We start from the raw sequence: 20172 nt of genomic DNA, 5'->3' as shown, positions 1-20172 counted from the left end.
TTAAAACAGGCCCAGTGCCGCTTGTTGTCAGAACTTAGGCTTGTGGTAAACGCTAACAGAACGGGAAAAACACCCCGTCGGTCCTCTTACATTTTCACTTGCTCACCTCTGCAAGTCACATCTCTCGTCTCTTATTTTTCCCTTTACCTGTGGACTCAGGCGTGAGGGTAAACCTGCAGTGGGAAACATGAAATCCACCAATAGATACTCTCATGAAACATTAACTAAAAATATATGGAGATGGGCGATAAATACAGGGTGTGTTCAAAAGAGTGCATTTTGAAACCAGAGAAGGGGGAAAAAATGACAGGCACAAGATGGGTAATGGAAAAATGGAGAGGCAAAGGTTATTTCACCTCACCGTTCAATTGCTTGATCTTTGGACAGACTTCAGTTTTTCCTAGGAAAGCCAAGAGTAACTTATTTTACAAGCTTGGGGTACCACAGGTCTCCGCGGCCGGGTTACTGTGCTCGAAGGCCACAGCAGCAGCCCTGGGTGCCAGAGTTCGCAGAGGCCTCCTTATCAGAGCCCGGGACTATCGAGGGCTGCTTTTTACCATGGGCTGTGTGCTGCCCCCGCACCCGACCCGTGCCAGCATGCCACCTGCCCCGTCTCAGGAGCAGGGCTTCTGTGAGGAGAGCTGGTCAATGTTAGTGTGAGGCTCAGAGGCAGGACTTGAGTGTCATGATCACACCTGAAGGTAGAAGAATGTTCTTTTCCTAGTGGAAGTAACATAGACGTTATTTTACTGGTGGAAAAAACCAAGTTAAAAAAACTAGAAAATATATACATATTTCTAGGACTGCTCAGTGCTTTCACCATTGTAGATTCCATCCTCACGCTGCCCTGATGCTGCAGAGAAGTACCGGCCCTGTATCAGGTGAGAGGTGAGCTTGGGCACAGCGTACCTTGACCTCAGAGCACGCCACTGCCCCTCTCCCCTTCCGTCTGCAACTTGGTCTCAGAGACCCTCCACTTCTTGTAGGCCCACCGACCAGTCCCTGGGTCTCCTCTGTTAGTTTTTGATTAAAATCCAGGGAGATTTAACGATGGAGCGCTTGATCCAAACCTGCCATTGTGCTGGACTCTGGTGGTGCTAGAGAAGAAGATCTAGTCCTTGTGCGTGAGGAGCCCGCACTTTAGTTTCTGAGAGGAGATGCATATACGAAGTGATGGAGGAGGTTAAAGTTGTATACGATAAAGGACTGTATTAGTTTCCTATTGCTGCTGTAACAAATTACCACCAACTTAGTGACAAATCTATTTTTTTACAGGTCTGGAGCTCAGAAGCATTTCTTCTGGAGGCTCTAGGGGAGAATCTATTTCTTTGCCTTTTCCAGCTTCTAGAGACTGCCTGCTCATGGCCCCTTCCTCCATCTTTAAAGCCAGCCATGTGGCCTCTTCCAGTCTCTCTCTCTCCCTCTCTCTCTGACCTCTGCTTCGTTGTCACATCTCCATCTCTGATTCTGACCCTCCTGCTTCTTCTTATGAAGACCCTGTGGTTACGTTGGGCCCACCCTGATAACCCCAGATAATTTTACCATCTCAAGAGGCTAAATTTAATCAGGCCTGCAAAGTCCCTTTTGCCATGGAAAGCAACATATTCACGGTTTCTGGGGACTAGGACTTGGACATCTTTGGGGGGGGGCCGTTATTCGGCCTACCACTTACTGCAAATGAATTAACACTGTGTAGGTCATTTGTTTGGTAGGGTGAGCATAACAGTGGTATTAAGTATGGCACGGTAAGGAGAACTGGAGGGTGCCCCTAAAGCGCAAGCCCACGTGGGATGGTGGGGAGAAGCCATCTCAGGGAAAGTAGTGAAGAGGCGGCATGTATGTAGTGGCGTCGAGGGGAGGGGAGCAGAGGCGCCATCGGCGATGGACCTATCCAGCTGAGGTAGAAACCACGGGTCAGAATATGTGGGGAGAGCGTAGATGGTTCCTGAATGAGGTGGAACCTGCGTGCCACATGGAAGGGTTTAGATTTGGTCTGCAACGATGGAGGCTGCTGTAGCTGCCCAGCTACTGGAGATGGTCTGCTGGGAGGTAGGCTCCTCTAGTGTCCCCAAATGAAATGTCCAAAGGCAAGGGACTGGACAGAAGCAGGCCTTACCAGCGTTGTCAGGTAGGTCAGAGGCTTGCACTCTTTCCCACACTGCCATTTAGGAATTTCATCTTTGGGAATTCCCTGGCAGTCTAATGGTTAGGACTCCGCACTTTCACTGCCGAGGCTCAGGCTTAGTTCCCTGGTTGGGGAACTGAGATCCTGCAAGCCGCGCTCTGTGGCCAAAAAAAAAAAAAAATAAGGGGGAATTTCATCTTTGATAAGAGAACCTAACTTCCCTAGACTTTGTTGTTTAAGGCACCCAGGACTCCTGAAGTCTTGAACCCATTACACTTTATCATGGGCTGCAGAAACTTTGGTAAAGGTTAATTAGGGCCGTGTTTATCCTTACATGGTACTTTTACATCTCCTAAAGCTTTATCACCACCAATATTCGTTACTTATTGATCCTTTTTTATTTTTCTTCTGCGCTATGGCTCGGTTCCAAGAAACGACAGATCTGTAGTGGGGATCAGATGACAGCTTGTATTTAGGCAAACTCAGAATGGACCGAGGTGACCCTTTTGCAATGGAAGAGGCATTTTCCTCTTAGTTGCAAAATCTAGGGTATTTTGAAAATGTTGGGATTAAAACTAAAGCATATCTGAAGTTCTTTTCTTTAACCACCCCAGTAATGATAAAAGATATGTTTTAAAACTGTGATGTTCTCCTATCTCTCAGGCTTTTTGCGGAAGGAATGCCAGGAACAAAGACGTTTCCTTAATTTTCTTGCTGAATCAGGTCGCTTGTAACCCGAGAGGCAGTCATACTGTCATCTTTAGAGCTGGTAGGACGGCCTGATAACTCTGCAAGACAACTGGTTTGGCCAGGCTTGACCAGAAGTACCCTGTGTTCTCTGCCTTCCCCAGCCGTCCCCTTCTGGAGTGTTTCTGTTCTCCCAGCTGGTGCCTGGCCTGGACATTCTTTTTTTTTAACATCTTTAATGGAGTATAATTGCTTTACAACGGTGTCTTAGTTTCTGCTTTATAACAAACTGGATCAGCTATACATATACGTATATCCCCATATCCCCTCCCTCTTGCGTCTCCCTCCCACCCTCCCTAACCCACCCCTCAAGGTGGTCACAAAGCACCGAGCTGATCTCCCTGTGCTATGCGGCTGCTTCCCACTAGCTATCGATTTTACATTTGGGAGTGTATATATGTCCATGCCACTCTCTCAATTTGTCCCAGCTTACCCTTCCCCCTCCCCGTGTCCTCAAGTCCATTCTCTAGTAGGTCTGCGTCTTTATTCCTGTCCTGTCCCTAGGTTCTTCATAACCATTTTTTTTTTTTTTAGATTCCATATATATGTGTTAGCATACGGTATTTGTTTTTCTCTTTCTGACTTACTTCACTCTGTATGACAGACTCTAGGTCCATTCACCTCACTACAAATAACTCAATTTTGTTTCTTTTTATGGCTGAGTAATATTCCATTGTATATATGTGCCACATCTTCTTTATCCATTCGTCTGTCGATGGACACTTGGGTTGCTTCCATGTCCTGGCTATTGTAAATAGAGCTGCAGTGAACACTGTGGTACATGACTCTTTCTGAATTATGGTTTTCTCAGGGTATATGCCCAGTAGTGGGATTGCTGGGTCGTATGGAAGTTCTATTTTTAGTTTTTTAAGGAACCTCCATACTGTTCTCCATAGTGGCTGTATCAATTTACATTCCCACCAACAGTGCAAGAGGGTTCCCTTTTCTCCACACCCTCTCCAGCATTTATTGTTTGTAGATTTATTGATGATGGCCATGCTGACCAGTGTGAGATATCGCATTGTAGTTTTGATTTGCATTTCTCTAATGATTAATGATGTTGAGCGTCCTTTCATGTGTTTGCTGGCAGTCTGTATATCTTCTTTGGAGAAATGTCTATTTAGGTCTTCTGCCCATTTTTGGATTGGGTTGTTTGTTTTTTTCATATTGAGCTACATGAGCTGCTTGTAAATTTTGGAGATTAATCCTTTGTCAGTTGCTTCATTTGCAAATATTTTCTCCCATTCTGACGGTTGTCTTTTCATCTTGTTTATGGTTTCCTTTGCTGTGCAAAAGCTTTTAAGTTTCATTAGGTCCTATTTGTTTGTTTTTATTTCCATTTCTCTAGGAGGTGGGTTAAAAAGGATCTTGCTGTAATTTATGTCATAGAGTGTTCTGCCTATATTTTCCTCTAAGAGTTTGATAGTGTCTGGCCTTACATTTAGGTCTTTAATCCATTTTGAGTTTATTTTTGTGTATGGTGTTAGGAAGTGTTCTAATTTCATTCTTTTACATGTAGCTGTCCAGTTTTCCCAGCACCACTTATTGAAGAAGCTGTCTTTTCTCCATTGTATATTCTTGCCTCCTTTATCAGAAATAAGGTGAGCATATGTGCGTGGGTTTATCTCTGGGCTTTCTATCCTGTTCCATTGATCTATATTTCTGTTTTTGTGCCAGTACCATACTGTCTTGATTACTGTAGCTTTGTAGTAGAGTCTGAAGTCAGGGAGCCTGATTCCTCCAGCTCCATTTTTCTTTCTCAAGATTGCTTTGGCTATTCGGGGTCTTTGGTGTTTCCATACAAATTGTGAAATTTTTTGTTCTAGTTCTGTGAAAAATGCCAGTGGTAGTTTGATAGGGATTGCATTGAATCTGTAGATTGCTTTGGGTAGTATAGTCATTTTCACACTGTTGATTCTTCCAATCCAAGAACATGGTATATCTCTCCGTCTGTTTGTATCATCTTTAATTTCTTTCATCACTGTCTTATAGTTTCCTGCATACAGGTCTTTTATCTCCATAGGTAGGTTTATTCCTAGGTAATTTATTCTTTTTGTTGCAGTGGTAGATGGGATTGTTTCCTTAATTTCTCTTTCAGATTTTTCATCATTAGTGTATAGGAGTGCAAGAGATTTCTGTGCATTAATTTTGTATCCTGCTACTTTACCAAATTCATTGATTAGCTCTAGTAGTTTTCTGGTAGCATCTTTAGGATTGTCTATGTATATTATCATGTCATCTGCAAACAGTGACAGCTTTACTTCTTCTTTTCCAATTTGGATTCCTTTCATTTCTTTTTCTTTTCTGATTGCTGTCGCTAAAACTTCCAAAACAATGTTGAATAATAGTGGTGAGAGTGTGCAACCTTGTCTTGTTCCTGATCTTAGTGGAAATGGTTTCAGTTTTTCACCATTGAGAATGATGTTGGGTTTGTCATATATGGCCTTTATTATGTTGAGATAAGTTCCCTCTATGCCTACTTTCTGGAGGGTTTTTATCATAAACGGGTGTTGAATTTTGTCGAAAGCTTTTTCTGCATCTATTGAGATGATCATATGGTTTTTATTCTTCAGTTTGTTAATATGGTGTATCACATTGATTTGCATATATTGAAGAATCCTTGCCTTCCTGGGATAAACCCCACTTGATCATGGTGTATGATCCGTTTAATGTGCTGTTGGATTCTGTTTGCTAGTAGTTTGTTGAGGATTTTTGCATCTATGTTCATCAGTGATATTGGCCTGTAGTTTTCTTTCTTTGTGACATCTTTGTCTGGTTTTGGTATCAGTGTGATGGTGGCCTCGTAGAATGAATTTGGGATTGTTCCTCCCTCTGCTATTTTTTGGAAGAGTTTGAGAAGGATGGGTGTTAGCTCTTCTCTAAATGTTTGATAGAATTCGCCTGTGAAGCCATCTGGTCCTGGGCTTCTATTTGTTGGAAGATTTTTAATCACAGTTTCAATTTCAGTGCTTGTGACTCGTCTGTTTATATTTTCTATTTCTTCCTGGTTCAGTCTCGGAAGGTTGTGCATTTCTAGGGAATTTGTCCATTTCTTCCAGGTTGTCCATTTTATTGGCATAGAGTTGCTTGTAGTAATCTCTCATGATCCTTTGTATTTCTGCAGTGTCAGTTGTTACTTCTCCTTTTTCATTTCTAATTCTATTGATTTGAGTCTTCTCCCTTTTTTTCTTGATGACTCTGGCTAATGGTTTATCAATTTTGTTTATCTTCTTAAAGAACTAGCTTTTAGTTTTACTGATCTTTGCTATCATTTCCTTCATTTCTTTTTCATTTATTTCTGATCTGATCTTTATGATTTCTTTCCTTCTGCTAACTTTGGGTGTTTTTGTTCTTCTTTCTCTAATTGCTTTAGGTGTAAGTTTAGGTTGTTTATTTGAAATGTTTCTTGTTTCTTGTTTCTTAAGGTAGGATTGTATTGCTATAAACTTCCCTCTTAGAACTGCTTTTGCCGCATCCCAAAGGTTTTGGGTCATCGTGTTTTCATTGTCACTTGTTTCTAGGTATTTTTTGATTTCCTCTTTGATTTCTTCAGTGATCTCTTGGTTATTAAGTAGTGTATTGTTTAGCCTCCATGTGTTTGTATTTTTTACAGATTTTGTCCTGTAATTGATAACTAGTCTCATAGCGTTGTGGTCGGAAAAGATACTTGATATGACTTCAATTTTCTTAAATTTACCAAAGCTTGATTTGTGACCCAAGATATGATCTATCCTGGAGAATGTTCCATGAGTACTTGAGAAGAAAGTATATTCTGTTGTTTTTGGATGGAATGTCCTATAAATATCAATTAAGTCCATCTTGTTTAATGTATCATTTAAAGCTTGTGTTGCCATATTTATTTTCATTTTGGATGATCTGTCCATTGGTGAAAGTGGCATGTTAAGGTTCCCTACTATGATTGTGTTACTGTCGATTTCCCCTTTTATGGCTATTAGTATTTGCCTTATGTATTGAGGTGCTCCTATGTTGGGTGCATAAATATTTACAATTGTTATATCTTCTTCTTGGATTGATCCCTTGATCATTATGTAGTGTCCTTCTTTGTCTCCTGTAATAGTCTTTATTTTAAAGTCTATTTTGTCTGATATGAGAATTGCTACTCCAGCTTTCTTTTGATTTCCATTTGCATGGAATATCTTTTTCCATCTCCTCACTTTCAGTCTGTATGTGTCCCTAGGTCTGAAGTGGGTCTCTTGTAGACAGCATATATACAGGCCTTGTTTTTGTATCCATTCAGCCAGTCTGTGTCTTTTGGTTGGAGCATTTAATCCATTTACATTTAAGGTAATTATTGATATGTATGTTCCTATTACCATTTTCTTAATTGTTTGGGGTTTGTTATTGTAGGTCTTTTCCTTCTCTTGTATTTCCTGGCTGTAGAAGTTCCTTTAGCATTTGTTGTAAAGCTGGTTTGGTGGTGCTGAATTTTCTCAGCTTTTGCTTGTCTGTAGAGGTTTTAGTTTCTCTCTCGAATCTGAATGAGATCCTTGCTGGGTAGAGTAATCTTGGTTGTAGGTTTTTCCCTTTCATCACTTTAAATATGTCCTGCCCCTCCCTTCTGGCTTGCAGAGTTTCTGCTGAAAGATCAGCTGTTAACCTTATGGGGATTCCCTTGTATGTTATTTGTTGTTTTTCCCTTGCTGCTTTTAATATTTTTTCTTTGTATTTAATTTTTGATAGTTTGATTAATATGTGTCTTGGCATGTTTCTCCTTGGATTTATCCTGTATGGGACTCGCTGAGCTTCCTGGACTTGATTAACTCCTTCCTTTCCCATATTAGGGAAGTTTTCAACTATAATCTCTTCACATATTTTCTCAGTCCCTTTCTTTTTCTCGTCTTCTTCTGGGACCCCTATAATTCGAATGTTGGTGCGTTTAATGTTGTCCCACAGATCTCTTAGACTGTTCTCAATTATTTTCATTCTTTTTTCTTTCTTCTGCTCTGCAGTAGTTACTTCCACTATTTTATCTTCCAGGTCACTTATCCGTTCTTCTGCCTCAGTTATTCTGCTATTGATTCCTTCTAGAGAATTTTTAATTTCATTTATTGTGTTGTTCATCATTGTTTGTTTGCTCTTTAGTTTTTCTAGGTCCTTGTTAAACGTTTCTTGTATTTTATCCATTCTGTTTGCAAGATTTTGGATCATCTTTACTATCATTACTCTGAATTATTTTTCAGGTAGACTGCCTATTTCCTCTTCATTTGTTAGGTCTGGTGGGTTTTTACCTTGCTCCTTCATCTGCTGTATGTTTCTCTGTCTTCTCATTTTGCTTAACTTACTGTGTTTGGGGTCTCATTTTCGCAGGATGCAGGTTCGTCGTTCCCATTGTTTTTGGTGTCTGCCCCCAGTGGCTAAGGTTGGTTCAGTGGGTTGTGTAGGCTTCCTGGTGGAGGGGACTAGTGCCTGTGTTCTGGTGGGTGAGGCTGGATCTTGTCTTTCTGGTGGGCAGGTCCGCGTCTGGTGGTGTGTTTTGGGGTGTCTGTGACCCTATTATGATTTTGGGCAGCCTCTCTGCTAGTGGGTGGGGTTGTGTTCCTGTCTTGCTTGTTGTTTGGTATAGGGTGTCCAGCACTGTAGCTTGCTGGTCGTTCAGTGAAGCTGGGTCTTGGTGTTGAGATGGAGATCTCTGGGAGATTTTTGCCATTTGATATTACGTGGAGCTGGGAGGTCTCTTGTGGACCAGTGTCCTGAACTTGGCTCTCCCACCTCAGAGGCACAGGCCTGACACCCGGCCGGAGCACCAAGATCCTGTCATCCACATGGCTCAGAATAAAAGGGAGAAAAAAAGAAAGAAAGAAAGAAAAAAATAAGTAAAATAAAATAAAATAAAATAAAGTTATTAAAATAAAAAATAATTATTAAAAATAAAAAAATTGAAAAGTAATAAAAAAAAGAAAGAAAGAAAGAAAGAAGAGAGCAACCAAACCAAAAAACAAATCACCAATGATAAGAAGCCCTAAAAACTATGCTAAAAAAAAGCAAAAACAAAAAAACAGGAAGAGAGAACCCTAGGACAAATGGTAAAAGCAAAGCTATACAGACAAAATTACACACAGAAGCATACACATACACACTCACAAAAAGAGAAAAAGGAAAAAAAATATATATCACTGCTCCCGAAGTCCACCTCCTCAATTTTGGGATGATTTGTTGTCTATTCAGGTATTCCACAGATGCAGGTACATCAAGTTGACTGTGGAGATTTAATCTGCTGCTCCTGAGGCTGCTGGGAGAGATTTCCCTTTCTCTTCTTTGTTCGCACAGCTCCTGGGGTTCAGCTTTGGATTTGGCCCCGCCTCTCCGTGTAGGTCACCTGAGGGCATCTGTTCCCCGCCCAGACAGGACGGGGTTAAAGGAGCAGCTGCTTCGGGGGCTCTGGATCACTCAGGCCGGGGGGAGGGTGGGGTATGGATGCGGGGCGAGCCTGCGGCGGCAGAGGCCGGCATGATGTTGCACCAGCCTGGGGCGCGCTGTGTGTTCTCCCGGGGAAGTTGTCCCTGGATCACGGGACCCTGGCAGTGGCGGGCTGCACAGGCTCCCGGGGGGGAGGTGTGGATAGTGACCTGTGCTTGTTCACAGGCTTCTTGGTGGCTGCAGCAGCAGCCTTAGCGTCTCATGCCCGTCTCTGGTGTCCACACTGATAGACGCAGCTCACACCCGTCTCTGGAGCTCGTTTAGGCAGTGCTCTGAATCCCCTTTCCTTGCGCACCCAGAAACAATGGTCTCTTGCCCCTTAGGCAGCTCCAGACTTTTCCCTAGACTCCCTGCCGGCTAGCCGTGGCGCACTAGCCCCTTTCAGGCTGTGTTCACGCAGCCAACCCCAGTCCTCTCCCTGGGATCGTACCGAAGCCCGAGCCTCAGCTCCCAGCCCCCGCCCGTCCTGGCGGGTGAGCAGACAAGCCATTCGGGCTGGTGAGTGCTGGTCGGCACCGATCCTCTTTGCGGGAATCTCTCGGCTTTGCCCTCCGCACCCCTGTTGCTGCGCTCTCCTCCGTGGCTCCGAAGCTTCCCCCAGCCACCTGCCGTTTCTGCCAGTGAAGGGGCTTCCTAGTGTGTGGAAACCTTTCCTGCTTCACGGCTCCCTCCCACGGGTGCAGGTCCCCTCCCTATTCTTTTGTGTCTGTTATTTCTTTTTTCTTTTGCCCTACCCAGGTACGTGGGGAGTTTCTTGCCTGTTGGGAGGTCTGAGGTCTTCTGCCAGCGTTCAGTAGGTGTTCTGTAGGTGTTGTTCCACATGTAGATGTATCTCTGATGTATTTGTGGGGAGGAAGGTGATCTCCACGTCTTACTCTTCTGCCATCTTGAAGGTCTTCCTGGCCTGGACGTTCTTCCACTGAGTGTGTGATGTGCATCCCTGGATGAAGCCCCCTGTCAGTTCTTGCTCTGCTTTTCTCCTTTCACTGCTGTTCAGGGCATCATTCAGAGTTGGAAAGCTACTTCCATCTGCTCCCCCATCTTTTGTCTAACGTTTTCTTTGCCTCTCCAGTGGTTTCTATGGGAGCGTATTTTAAATGGAGGGTCACCGTGGCAGTTACACCTTGGGATTTCTTTCTGTGCTATCATATCAGGAGAAGGTCTTATTTATTGCTTTTGAAAACAGCAGGGATAATGTGAACTAATACCCTAGTGGAAGGCCTACACAATATATTTCACTATTTGGGCCTTCAATTTGTATTTTCATTAAAGTAATACTGTGTTCAACAATTCCCCCCTCACCAAAAAAGCCAACATTTCCAAAAGGCCTATAATGAAAAAATTCAGTAATCCTCACCTCCTGTCTACCAAACTCAACTCTTATAGCTGTTTCTCCTGATATTTACCTTCATGTTTCTAAATAATGTTCTCATATTGCTCTTTCAGGAATTTCCAGACTTCCCTCTATGTTGGAGGATTATTTAAGATCCTTAGGCAGCCCTGTGCCCGCTGCATTTAGCTTTTGGAAATATTTCTTTTGGAAATATTTTCTGGCCTTGTGTTTGTCAGATTCAACCCAAGTAAGCAGTAAGGGAGGATTCCTGTTCTTAGTTGGGTCATTTGACTCCATTCTCAGTGGTTTATACCAGAACATTCCTTGAATTCCAAACATGCCAATAACTGAACAAACTACATTAAAAGACTCTTCCTGAGTGGAAAAACCCAGTGCAGGAAGTAAGGCTGACTTGAAGCATCACAATACACTTATAAGAAGAAACCAGGGGAGTTTATTGCTGTGGTCTTCCTAAAGGGTTCAGGTTATCTTCAACTGAAGCGGAAATTGAAGCTGTGAATCAACCTAGGACTTCTTATGAGTCTGTGGCAGGTAGTGTAGTCTTATCTGTCCTTTCCTAGAAAATACCCAAGGGGCTGAAAGCTAAGCAGCTCAGCTTTCTGAACTGGAAGCTGATGCCCTCTCCTCACCTCACTCCTGTAATACTTAATCTAGCCGTAATTAGCCGACCCAAGAAGATAGGAAAGACATGCCAAGGCCAAGAGCACTTCAGAACCGAGCACTCCATCTGCCAAGGGGTGTAGTCAAGTTTTTTCTCCACCCCTTCCCCTCAGTGACTCTTAGAGTGTACCAGGGCCACAGGGTTCAAATGGCTCAGAAAGTTCTTCTGGAGCACTGATAAGATCATACAAGTTCTTGGAAAATTCCAGTTGTCAAGGATTCCTGTAGAGCAACATGTGGCAGTTAGGGTATAGAAAAAACAAAGAAAGAAAGGTTTTATGAGAGGAAACTTGAGCAATTCCATTAGAACAGGTTAACTCACCCAACTGTAGTCTGTTCTAACAACTTAAAGATGAAATAAAACCATGAGATTGTAGTGAACAGAATTGTGAAAATAGACCATTGACTAACAAGAACAGGCTTTTCATAAAAATCACATGTCTGCATTTCTGTGAATTAATCCTAAAGATAAATCTGAAATTATTTGGTCTGAGTTCATTCAATCATCCATGCATTCATTCAGTGCATACCAGATGCCAGTTCCATGTGTGCTAGGGGCTGGGAATGCGATGGTAAAAGCAAAAAGTGCCCCAGCTCTTAGCGATTCACAGTCTAGTGCACAAAGCACTCTACACACAAACGGAGGGGAGCACGGTGACGGGGAGCGTGTTGATAGAGGACCCCGACTAGGCTATGGTGCCTGGTAATATCAGCTCCCGGGGAAGCTCACGTTGGATAGTTGAGCTAAGATCTTAAGGTTAAGGATGGATTAATTTAGGAAAAGAGGGTAGGGGAGTGGGAGATGTTCAAAGTCTCCATGGTGGGAGGAAGGAAGATGCACTTGAGGAACTGAAGGAAGGCTCAGTGACCAGAGCTCAGGGTAGGAGGGGAAAGTCACGGGAAGTGAGGCTGAAGGGCTAGGTTGGGCCAGTACCAGGCAGTCAAGGATTTCAAGCAGGAGAAACACCACGACCACTCTGCCTGCAGTGCTCAGGGTTGGGGGGACATGTGAATGTGGGGCGTGTCTAGTTGGTGAGCTCTGGCCGCAGTCTGGGTGAGGGGCTGTGGTTTGGGTGGTGGTGGGAGCTGTGGATGGATGCAGGAAGTCTGGAGCTGGTAAGTGGATAGGACTTGACACATTGGAGATGAGGGAGAGGGAGAGATCCAGGGTGGCACTTAGGTTTCTACCTGTGGAATGTGGTAGAATGGATTATATATATATATATATATATATATATATATATATATATATATTTAATTTTTTTTATAAGAGTAACCCTTCTAGGGGGCTTCCCTGGTGGTCCAGTGGTTAAAGACTCCATGCTTCCACTGCAGGGGGCACAGGTTCTATTCCTGGTTGGGGAACTAAGATCCTGCATGCCACATGGCACGGCCAAAAAAAAAAAAGGAATCCTTCTAAATGATTTTCTGCAAATAAGTACAGTCGGCTCTCCGTATCCATGGGTTCGGCATCTGCAGATACCAATAGCTGACTGTATTATGCCATTTTACATAAGGGATTGGAGCATCCAAGGATTTTGTTATCCACGGGGGTCCTGGAACCTGTCCCCCTGGACACTGAGGGATGACTGTACTTTTGGTATCCTTTTCCAAAATGGACAGATTTGCTTATGGAAAATCTTTAGGGAATGGAGTGGGCGGTGGGAGAGGGTTGTTATTATAAGGGATGTGAAGACCAAAGCGGAAGGTCCCAGAAGGTCAGAACTTGAAGTGTGAACATTGCCTGGAACTGACAGTTTGAGTAATGACAGGAGGGAGGTTATAAAGATGCTCCTGATAAATTTTTTACCTGTGATTTGAATGAAAGATGAGAAGCAGAGACGAAAAGGCAGCATACTGTGAGGAGTGTATAAAAGCATGACTGTGTTTGAATAGGAAAATTGGAAGGAACGATCGGATTTTATTGTTTAAGGGACATCCTTACCCAGTGAGCATCCCCTAAAAGTAAAGCTTGAAATGTGGGAAATAATGTTTTTACAAGATGGCAAAACCGGACTTGTTTTGTTTTCTAAGGTGATTGATATGCCGGAACACAACCCTGGCAATTTGGGAGGAACGATGAGGCTGGGAATAAGAAGAACTGTTTTCAAAACTGAAAATTCAATATTAAGTAAGTTTCTCAAATCATTTGTTTTATAACATGGCAGGTATCATTTGCATGGCTGTGCCTGGCCACAGCCCTCCTGGAGCTCTCCCGTCCCGTCCCTCTCGCCCCTTCCCTGCCTCTGCACTCGCTGGTCCTCCTGCTTCCCCATTCCTCTCCCTGAAAAGGTTGGTAGAACACACATGGATGCCCCTTCTCATTTGCCCTCCACCACACCCTGGCCAGTGGGCTGCTTTGTGCTTTACCAATGCTCCTGGGGATGACCCTGCACCAGGACAGCCCTGATCCCAGCTCAGTTCTTTCCAATCCACTGTTTTCTCCACTGCATTGAAACCGGCTCCCTGTTTAACTGTTTCATGTCTGACTGCTTTGAGCCACTAATTTTTGAACTTCTTGAGAAGGGGGGCAGTTATGTCTCAGAAGTCTATTTCTCTGTTCCCTGAGTAGCTCCAGCATGGGGTAAGGAAAATATGATGTGCTTCACTGTCTGATATTTGCTGATCTTCTACTCCCGATAAGGTTATTCTAATTTCTGTGGAACTTTTTTTCCATAGATTAACATATGATATGAGAATAACTTTAATGTAACCCCAAAGCCCTTAATTCAATTTGATAAATATATCTCAGTGCCTGCTCTGCGCCATATGCACTGTGCTCGATTCTGGAGATACAGCAGTGGCCAGGACAGATGCCAGCGCTGCTCACCTTCCCCCCTCCGCCCCCCACCCCGCCCGTCCCCGGGCCGGATGCAGAGGAGGGAACCCAGGTATCTCGGGCGTCCAGCATCGTTCCTGTGAAGCTATAAGAATACCTTAGAAAAATGCCTTCTTCACTCAAAGAAGAATAAGACTAGAAATATGAGCTTCTCCTTTAAGGCTGATAAACAGCTTCTAAGGAGTATAAAGCTTCCTAGCAAGAAGGAAATTTAAAAAGGAAAAGTTTTAAAGTGCACATATTTCCCTACTCTCTCTGGGTCAGAAGCCAGTGTTCTTTAAGTGACTTTTTCTTTAAGAATATAAGAATTTTTTCTCTTTGTGGGTATTAGCAGCAATTCTTTGGCTTTCGGATGTTTCTAAATACTTTGAAACTTTGTTCAAATAGTGGTCTAAGAGGCAAAAATGGTTAGTGAGAAATTTCATTTTTTAAAATTGTATTTACTGTAAAAGATTCAGATATAATCGTACTAAGCTTTTTAAAAAGAGCTTTGTATTCAATATATTTAAAATTTTTACCTGTCTTGATGGAAAAAAGACTGATTTAGGATTTGTTTTTCTTTACAGTAGACATAAAAGTAGCATTGATGATTTTTATGAATCTTAAACATAACACCAAAGTTTGTTGCTTGATTAATATCTTTTGCCTGCCTTGAAAAAAATTTTAAACAGCTCTATTAAGATGTAATTTACATACCATACAATTCATCTGTTAAAAGTGTACAACTCACAGAGTTATGCAACCATCACCACAGTCAAGTTTTGAACATTTTTATCACCTCAAAAAGAAACCCTGGGGCTTCCCTGGTGGCTCAGTGGTTGAGAATCCGCCTGCCAATGCAGGGGACACAGGTTCAAGCCCGGGTCCGGGAAGATCCCACATGCCGCGGAGCAACTAAGCCTGTGCGCCGCGGCTGCTGAGCCTGTGCTCTAGAGCCCGCGTGCCACAACTGCTGAGGCCTGCGTGCCCGGAGCCCGTGCTCTGCAACGGGTGAGGCCGCCGCGGTGGGGGGCCTGCGCACCGCAGCGAAGAGAGGCCCCCCCTTGCTGCAACTAGAGAGAGCCCGCGTGCAGCAACGAGGACCCAATGCAGCCAAAAATAAATAAATAAATAAAATAAATTAAAAAAAAAAAAAAAAAAGAAACCCTGTTCCCTTTAGGTATCACCACCACCCCCTCCAGCCCCAAGCCCATTACCTTAATCTATAGTTTTGCCTATTCTGAATATTTCATATAGATAGAATGGTATGATCTCTGGCATTTGTGTTTGGCTTCTTTCATTTAGCATAATGTTTAAACGTATGTGTACATTATAGCATGTGTCAGTACTCCATTTCTTTTTTTTCTAAACTTTTTCTTTTTAAGTTTTCATGGTCTTTTCTAAACTTTATTAACCTTAGTTGTTTTTTTTTTTTGCCACACCATGTGACATGTGGAATCTTAGTTTCCCGAACGGGGATTGAACCCCGGGCCCCCTGCAGTGGAAGTGTGGAGTCTTAACCACGGGTCCACCAGGGAAGTCCCTATCATTCTTAGTTTTTATATAGTCTTTTACAGTAGCAAACTTTTTCATGTATTTAGTCTTCATGTCTATTATTTGGACATATATTTAATTGAGTTAAGGAACCATAATATACTGATTCATTTCCAGTTGTTAAGCATTTCAGGTTGTTTCTGTCATTTTGTTAGAAAAATGCTGATGTGAACATTTTGACCCAGTGTTCTTTTGTTCTTTTGATTGTTTCTTTAGGATAGATTTCCAGGAGTCAGACTATTATGTCAAAGGGTATGAACACTTTTATAACTGATAATTCTGCTGGATTGTTTGAAAGAAAAGGTGAACCAGTTCATAATGATGTTAACTGTACTGTCGTGTCCTTGCTTTCTCTAGTCTTTTTGCTAATATTTTTATTACTTTTCTTCTTGCTCTATTAACAAGAACAAAAAGGGCCTTGTATTATTGTACTTTAATTTGCATTTCTTTTCATTTCTACAAAGTGGAAATTTCCCCTTTCCAGATGTTGATTTACTTGTTTGTATACCACCCATGTCTGAAGTCTCCACCAGCACTTAATATGGGAAGAGAGAGTTATACCAGCCCAGAGTCTCTTACCTAGATGGTCTAAAGCAAGGGTTGGTAAGCTTTTTCTGTAAAGGGCCAGATAGTAAATATTTTCAATTTTGGAGCCATATGGTCTTTGATGCAACTATTCAACTCTGTGTTGTAGCGTGAAAGCAGCCATAGGCAAATATGCAAGTGAATGAGCATGGTTGTGTTCCAATGAACCTTTATTTATGGACACTGAAATGTGAATTTCATGTAATTTTCATGCATCATGAAACATTATTTTTCTTTTGTTTTTTTTTAACCATCTGAAAATGTAAAAACCATTCTTAGTTCGAGAGCTGAACAAAGACAGGGGAATCCTGTTCTGCCTCGGGGTTGCCACGGCTTACAGAACCCTCGTCTAAACAAAAGAAGCACAGGCTGAACGAAGCAAGAGGCCAAGGCCGCAAAGCTGCTACCCTCCTGGGGATCGTTCAAGGACATCTCCCCGCTTGTCCACTTGCCTGCCTAAATACCCTATTTAGTGACAGAATAAGGCCAAGACAGCTTTCAGAAGCCATTTGGTCCAGCCTTTGTGCTGTTCACCTGAGCAAGCGGAGGGCCCACAGGTGGAACAGCTCGCCACGGGTGGGTGGGGGGACAGGCCTCGGCTGCGCTTCTCGCATTGTTTTTGGTCTTCTACTGGAACCCGTGGCCTTGGCTCCACAGCCCACCGTTATACGATCACTGTCCAAAACGTGACTCTTTAAACACACATTTCAGGATTGTGAAACTTGTCAAACACTTCAGATGTGTATATTTTATTGCATGTAAATTATACCTCAGTTTAAAAACCACACACATTTTATCTGGGAATGTAGATGGTAGGACTTGTCTACTTATAGTGATACCATTACTTGGTTGATTAACCCATTAGATAGATGACTTTTGAAAAGCAGGGGGATATGGTACAAAGCAGTTAAGTCTTTTTTTTTTTTTAAAACATCTTTATTGGAGTATAATTGCTTTACAATGGTGTGTTAGTTTCTGCTTTATAACAAAGTGAATCAGTTATACACATACAATATGTTCCCATATCTCTTCCCTCTTGCGTCTCCCTCCCTCCCACCCGCCCTATCCCACCCCTCTAGGTGGTCACAAAGCACCAAGCTGATCTCCCTGTGCTATACGGCTGCTTCCCACTAGCTATCTATTTTACATTAGCAGTTAAGTCTTAAATGGGGTGCTTTGAAGAGTGAGAAATCTAGATTGAGGTGTGGCTAGAGATGGACGGGGTCAGGCTCGGGTGAGAGGGGAGCCAGGGAGAGCACCGAGGAACTTTGGTATGAGAGGGTTTTAAGACTTCAGAAACTTTATTGTTTTGCTTGTGGCTCTCAACTGAGTGTGAGAGCTGGGAACATAGTGAAGTACAAAGCAATACAGACAAGGTTCAGAGCTCATTCAGGGGACAGCTGACAGCTTGTTGGATAGTGTGTCAAAATATTACAGGTCCCTGGCTTAATTGTTTTGGTCAGGTCCCAAGTATGTTGCTAAGACATCCAGGAAAAGAAGCCTGTTTTGTCTGTGCCAAGTGTGGTCTTTAAACCGAACTGCCACCCAGCAGCAGGAACACATTATTGGGACCATTCAGGTAGCGTGTTTGAATACTGCAGAGTCTGGTGTGGGTGTGCTCTGGTAGGAACGCTAGAGTAAACCCAGTTGAAAGCAGTCCCAAACTGTGTATGCGATCCGCGTGACTCTGCCCTCCAAACCAGCACCCTTGCCTTTAGAATCAGAGGAATGCACAGGGTTGGAAGCCGGGAGGGTGCGGAGGAGGCACTCGGGGAAGCAGAGGAGGGAGAGGGCCAGCCCCTGAGCACAGTGGGGCTGCGCTGTGGGGTCGTTAAAGGCGAGTGGATGTTGTTTTGCCCTCCAGGGGTGTCTGTTCCAGTGGCGGACATGACCCTCATCCTCAGGGCAGACGACATGGGGACAATGAGTTGATGCTGGCAGACGTCAGCTGGCAGAGGAGGCTGGGAAGAGCTCCTCAGGGTGACGCCAGCTGCTAGTGAGTGTGGCAGAGTCTAGGCTGCAGGAGGCCAGCGAAGCTGTCTGGACGCAGCAGGTGAAAATTGAATAGTTCAGGAAAAGACTTAATTCCTTTTGGGGACCTTGTCTGCATTTCCTCATAATAAGGAGAAGGACTTGACTGAAAGGCTTGGTTCTGCTTTGCTGTAAGAGAAAGAGGTTTTTGTTTTGAGAGAACAGAGGCAAGAGGCCAATTAGGAAGGTATTGAGTGAGTCCCTGTATTAAGAATCTGGGTAAAATTCATGGCATTGGAAATGCAGAGTGGTTTAATCTCAAATTTGAAAGAACTGAAAGACAGGCGGATAAGGGGAAGAAATTTTCAGGCTAGAAAAACTGCTTTTGCTTTCTTATCTCTTATCCAAGCGTTGATAGACAAAAACAGCTTCTAGTTCCTTGTGTGATTAGATTGTTAGGAAGTCTGAGGAAAAAACCACGCCACACAAAAAACCTTGGCTGGGTTAATGAGGTGATTTATAAAACAGTTTGAAAGAGATCACCAGGGAGTTAGGGACCCAGAAAGTCCGTGCCATGGTAACATGTTGCGCTGAGATAGGAGTTTGAAAGGAGCGTGGTGGGCCTCGGGAGAGGAGTGGGCCAGCCTCCCCGCCTCCCCATGGACAGCCCACAGTGGGGCTCCCTCTCTCCCCGGCTGCTTCTTGCCTTTTGCTGGGGCTTTCCCAGCAAAGTGTATTCGTGGATATGGGGGCTCACAGGTCTGGGACATAGCTCCTTTAATTGTAAGGTGTTAAAGCATTTATGTCCCCCTTACTGGACCAGCTCTGTCCTGAGCACTTCATCTGTGAGAACTCGGGAAGTGGTTACAACCCAGCCCCTGGAGTCACACCGCCCCATCCCCAGCTCTCAGTCGCTGGCTGTGTAGCTGCTCACCCTCAGTTCTGCATCTAGAAAATGGACATCAGAAGAGCTGCTACCTTGTGGGGGCCTTGTGAGGGCTAAATCAGCTATGCACGTGGGTCCTTAGAACAGTGCCTGGCACAGGAAAGCACTATTCCAGTGCGATGCTAGGATCGTGAATGGGGAGGGTTTATTGTATTGACCTGTGATTCTCTCAGAGCTCGGGGTAAACTTCAGTTAGTGGCCTGTGTTAAGAATGGGCTCTCACGGGGCCAGTGGGTGGGGAGGAGAGGTGAGCCGAGGGGTGGGGAGCAGGCAGCCCCTTTGTCTTGCAGGTTCTCTCAAGCCCCTCCATTCTGGTTTCCTGGCTCCCCAACCTGCTAATGTGGTCTAGCAGAAGAATGCAGAAAATCTAAGAAAAGAGTTTAAAAAAATACGATGAGAATACTAAAAGGGGGGGTGGGTGGGAATAAAAGGAGATACAAGCAATGGAAAAGCATGTGACCCTGCAGTGTAGGGTTAAAGGGAAGGACTAGCATTTTTAAACTAGAAAGTTAGCATTTTCATAATAGAAAATTGAGATAAAAGCAGAGCATGAAAAATAAAATTAGGGTAAGGGGAGGAGTTTAGATACTTAAAAGAAATGAGATGTTTTCTAAAAATTAAAGGAATGATCTGCTAAAATCCAGAAGTAAAAAATGGAGAAGGAGAAAGATACCGGACCGTGCACTTTCCAAGTATCGGTCACTAGGACACGATGGGCATCTTTTCAGTTATGCCTGTCAACACCCCTGGCAGCCAGCCGCATTTTGCACGCGAGAACCGTGTCGCAGCATGGTGAAGTCACTTGTTAGAAAGTCACTGAGCTGATTTCAGAGCCTGAACTCCTGACCACCTCACTCTGCCAAATGGCTGGACCTTAATCAAAGAGGGGACAGAAACCCCCAAACAGCCCCCAGAGCTGAGCCTCCTCGCACTGAAAGCCCCAAGACAGGCTTCCGCAGGTTTCAGGAGGAGTG

The 20172-nt window shown here is 43.6% G+C and overlaps 1 protein-coding gene across 9 annotated transcripts in view; it reads left to right on the top strand.

The window, feature by feature from the left end:
* The window catches only part of CTPS2 (CTP synthase 2), a 128940-nt gene that overhangs the window by 77909 nt on the left and 30859 nt on the right, over positions 1 to 20172 (top strand). For all 9 annotated transcript variants that reach the window (XM_082375689.1, XM_082375684.1, XM_082375692.1 and 6 more), the window contains one exon: positions 13359 to 13455. In XM_082375689.1, the coding sequence (XP_082231815.1) occupies positions 13359 to 13455 (97 nt within the window). The remainder of the gene's footprint in view (positions 1 to 13358; positions 13456 to 20172) is intronic.

Source organism: Balaenoptera borealis (genome assembly GCF_965194805.1).
Source record: "Balaenoptera borealis genome assembly, chromosome: X".
NCBI lineage: Eukaryota > Metazoa > Chordata > Mammalia > Artiodactyla > Balaenopteridae > Balaenoptera > Balaenoptera borealis.
The sequence above is the reverse complement of the archived record's forward strand: the minus strand, read 5'-3'. Positions and strand labels throughout refer to the sequence as shown.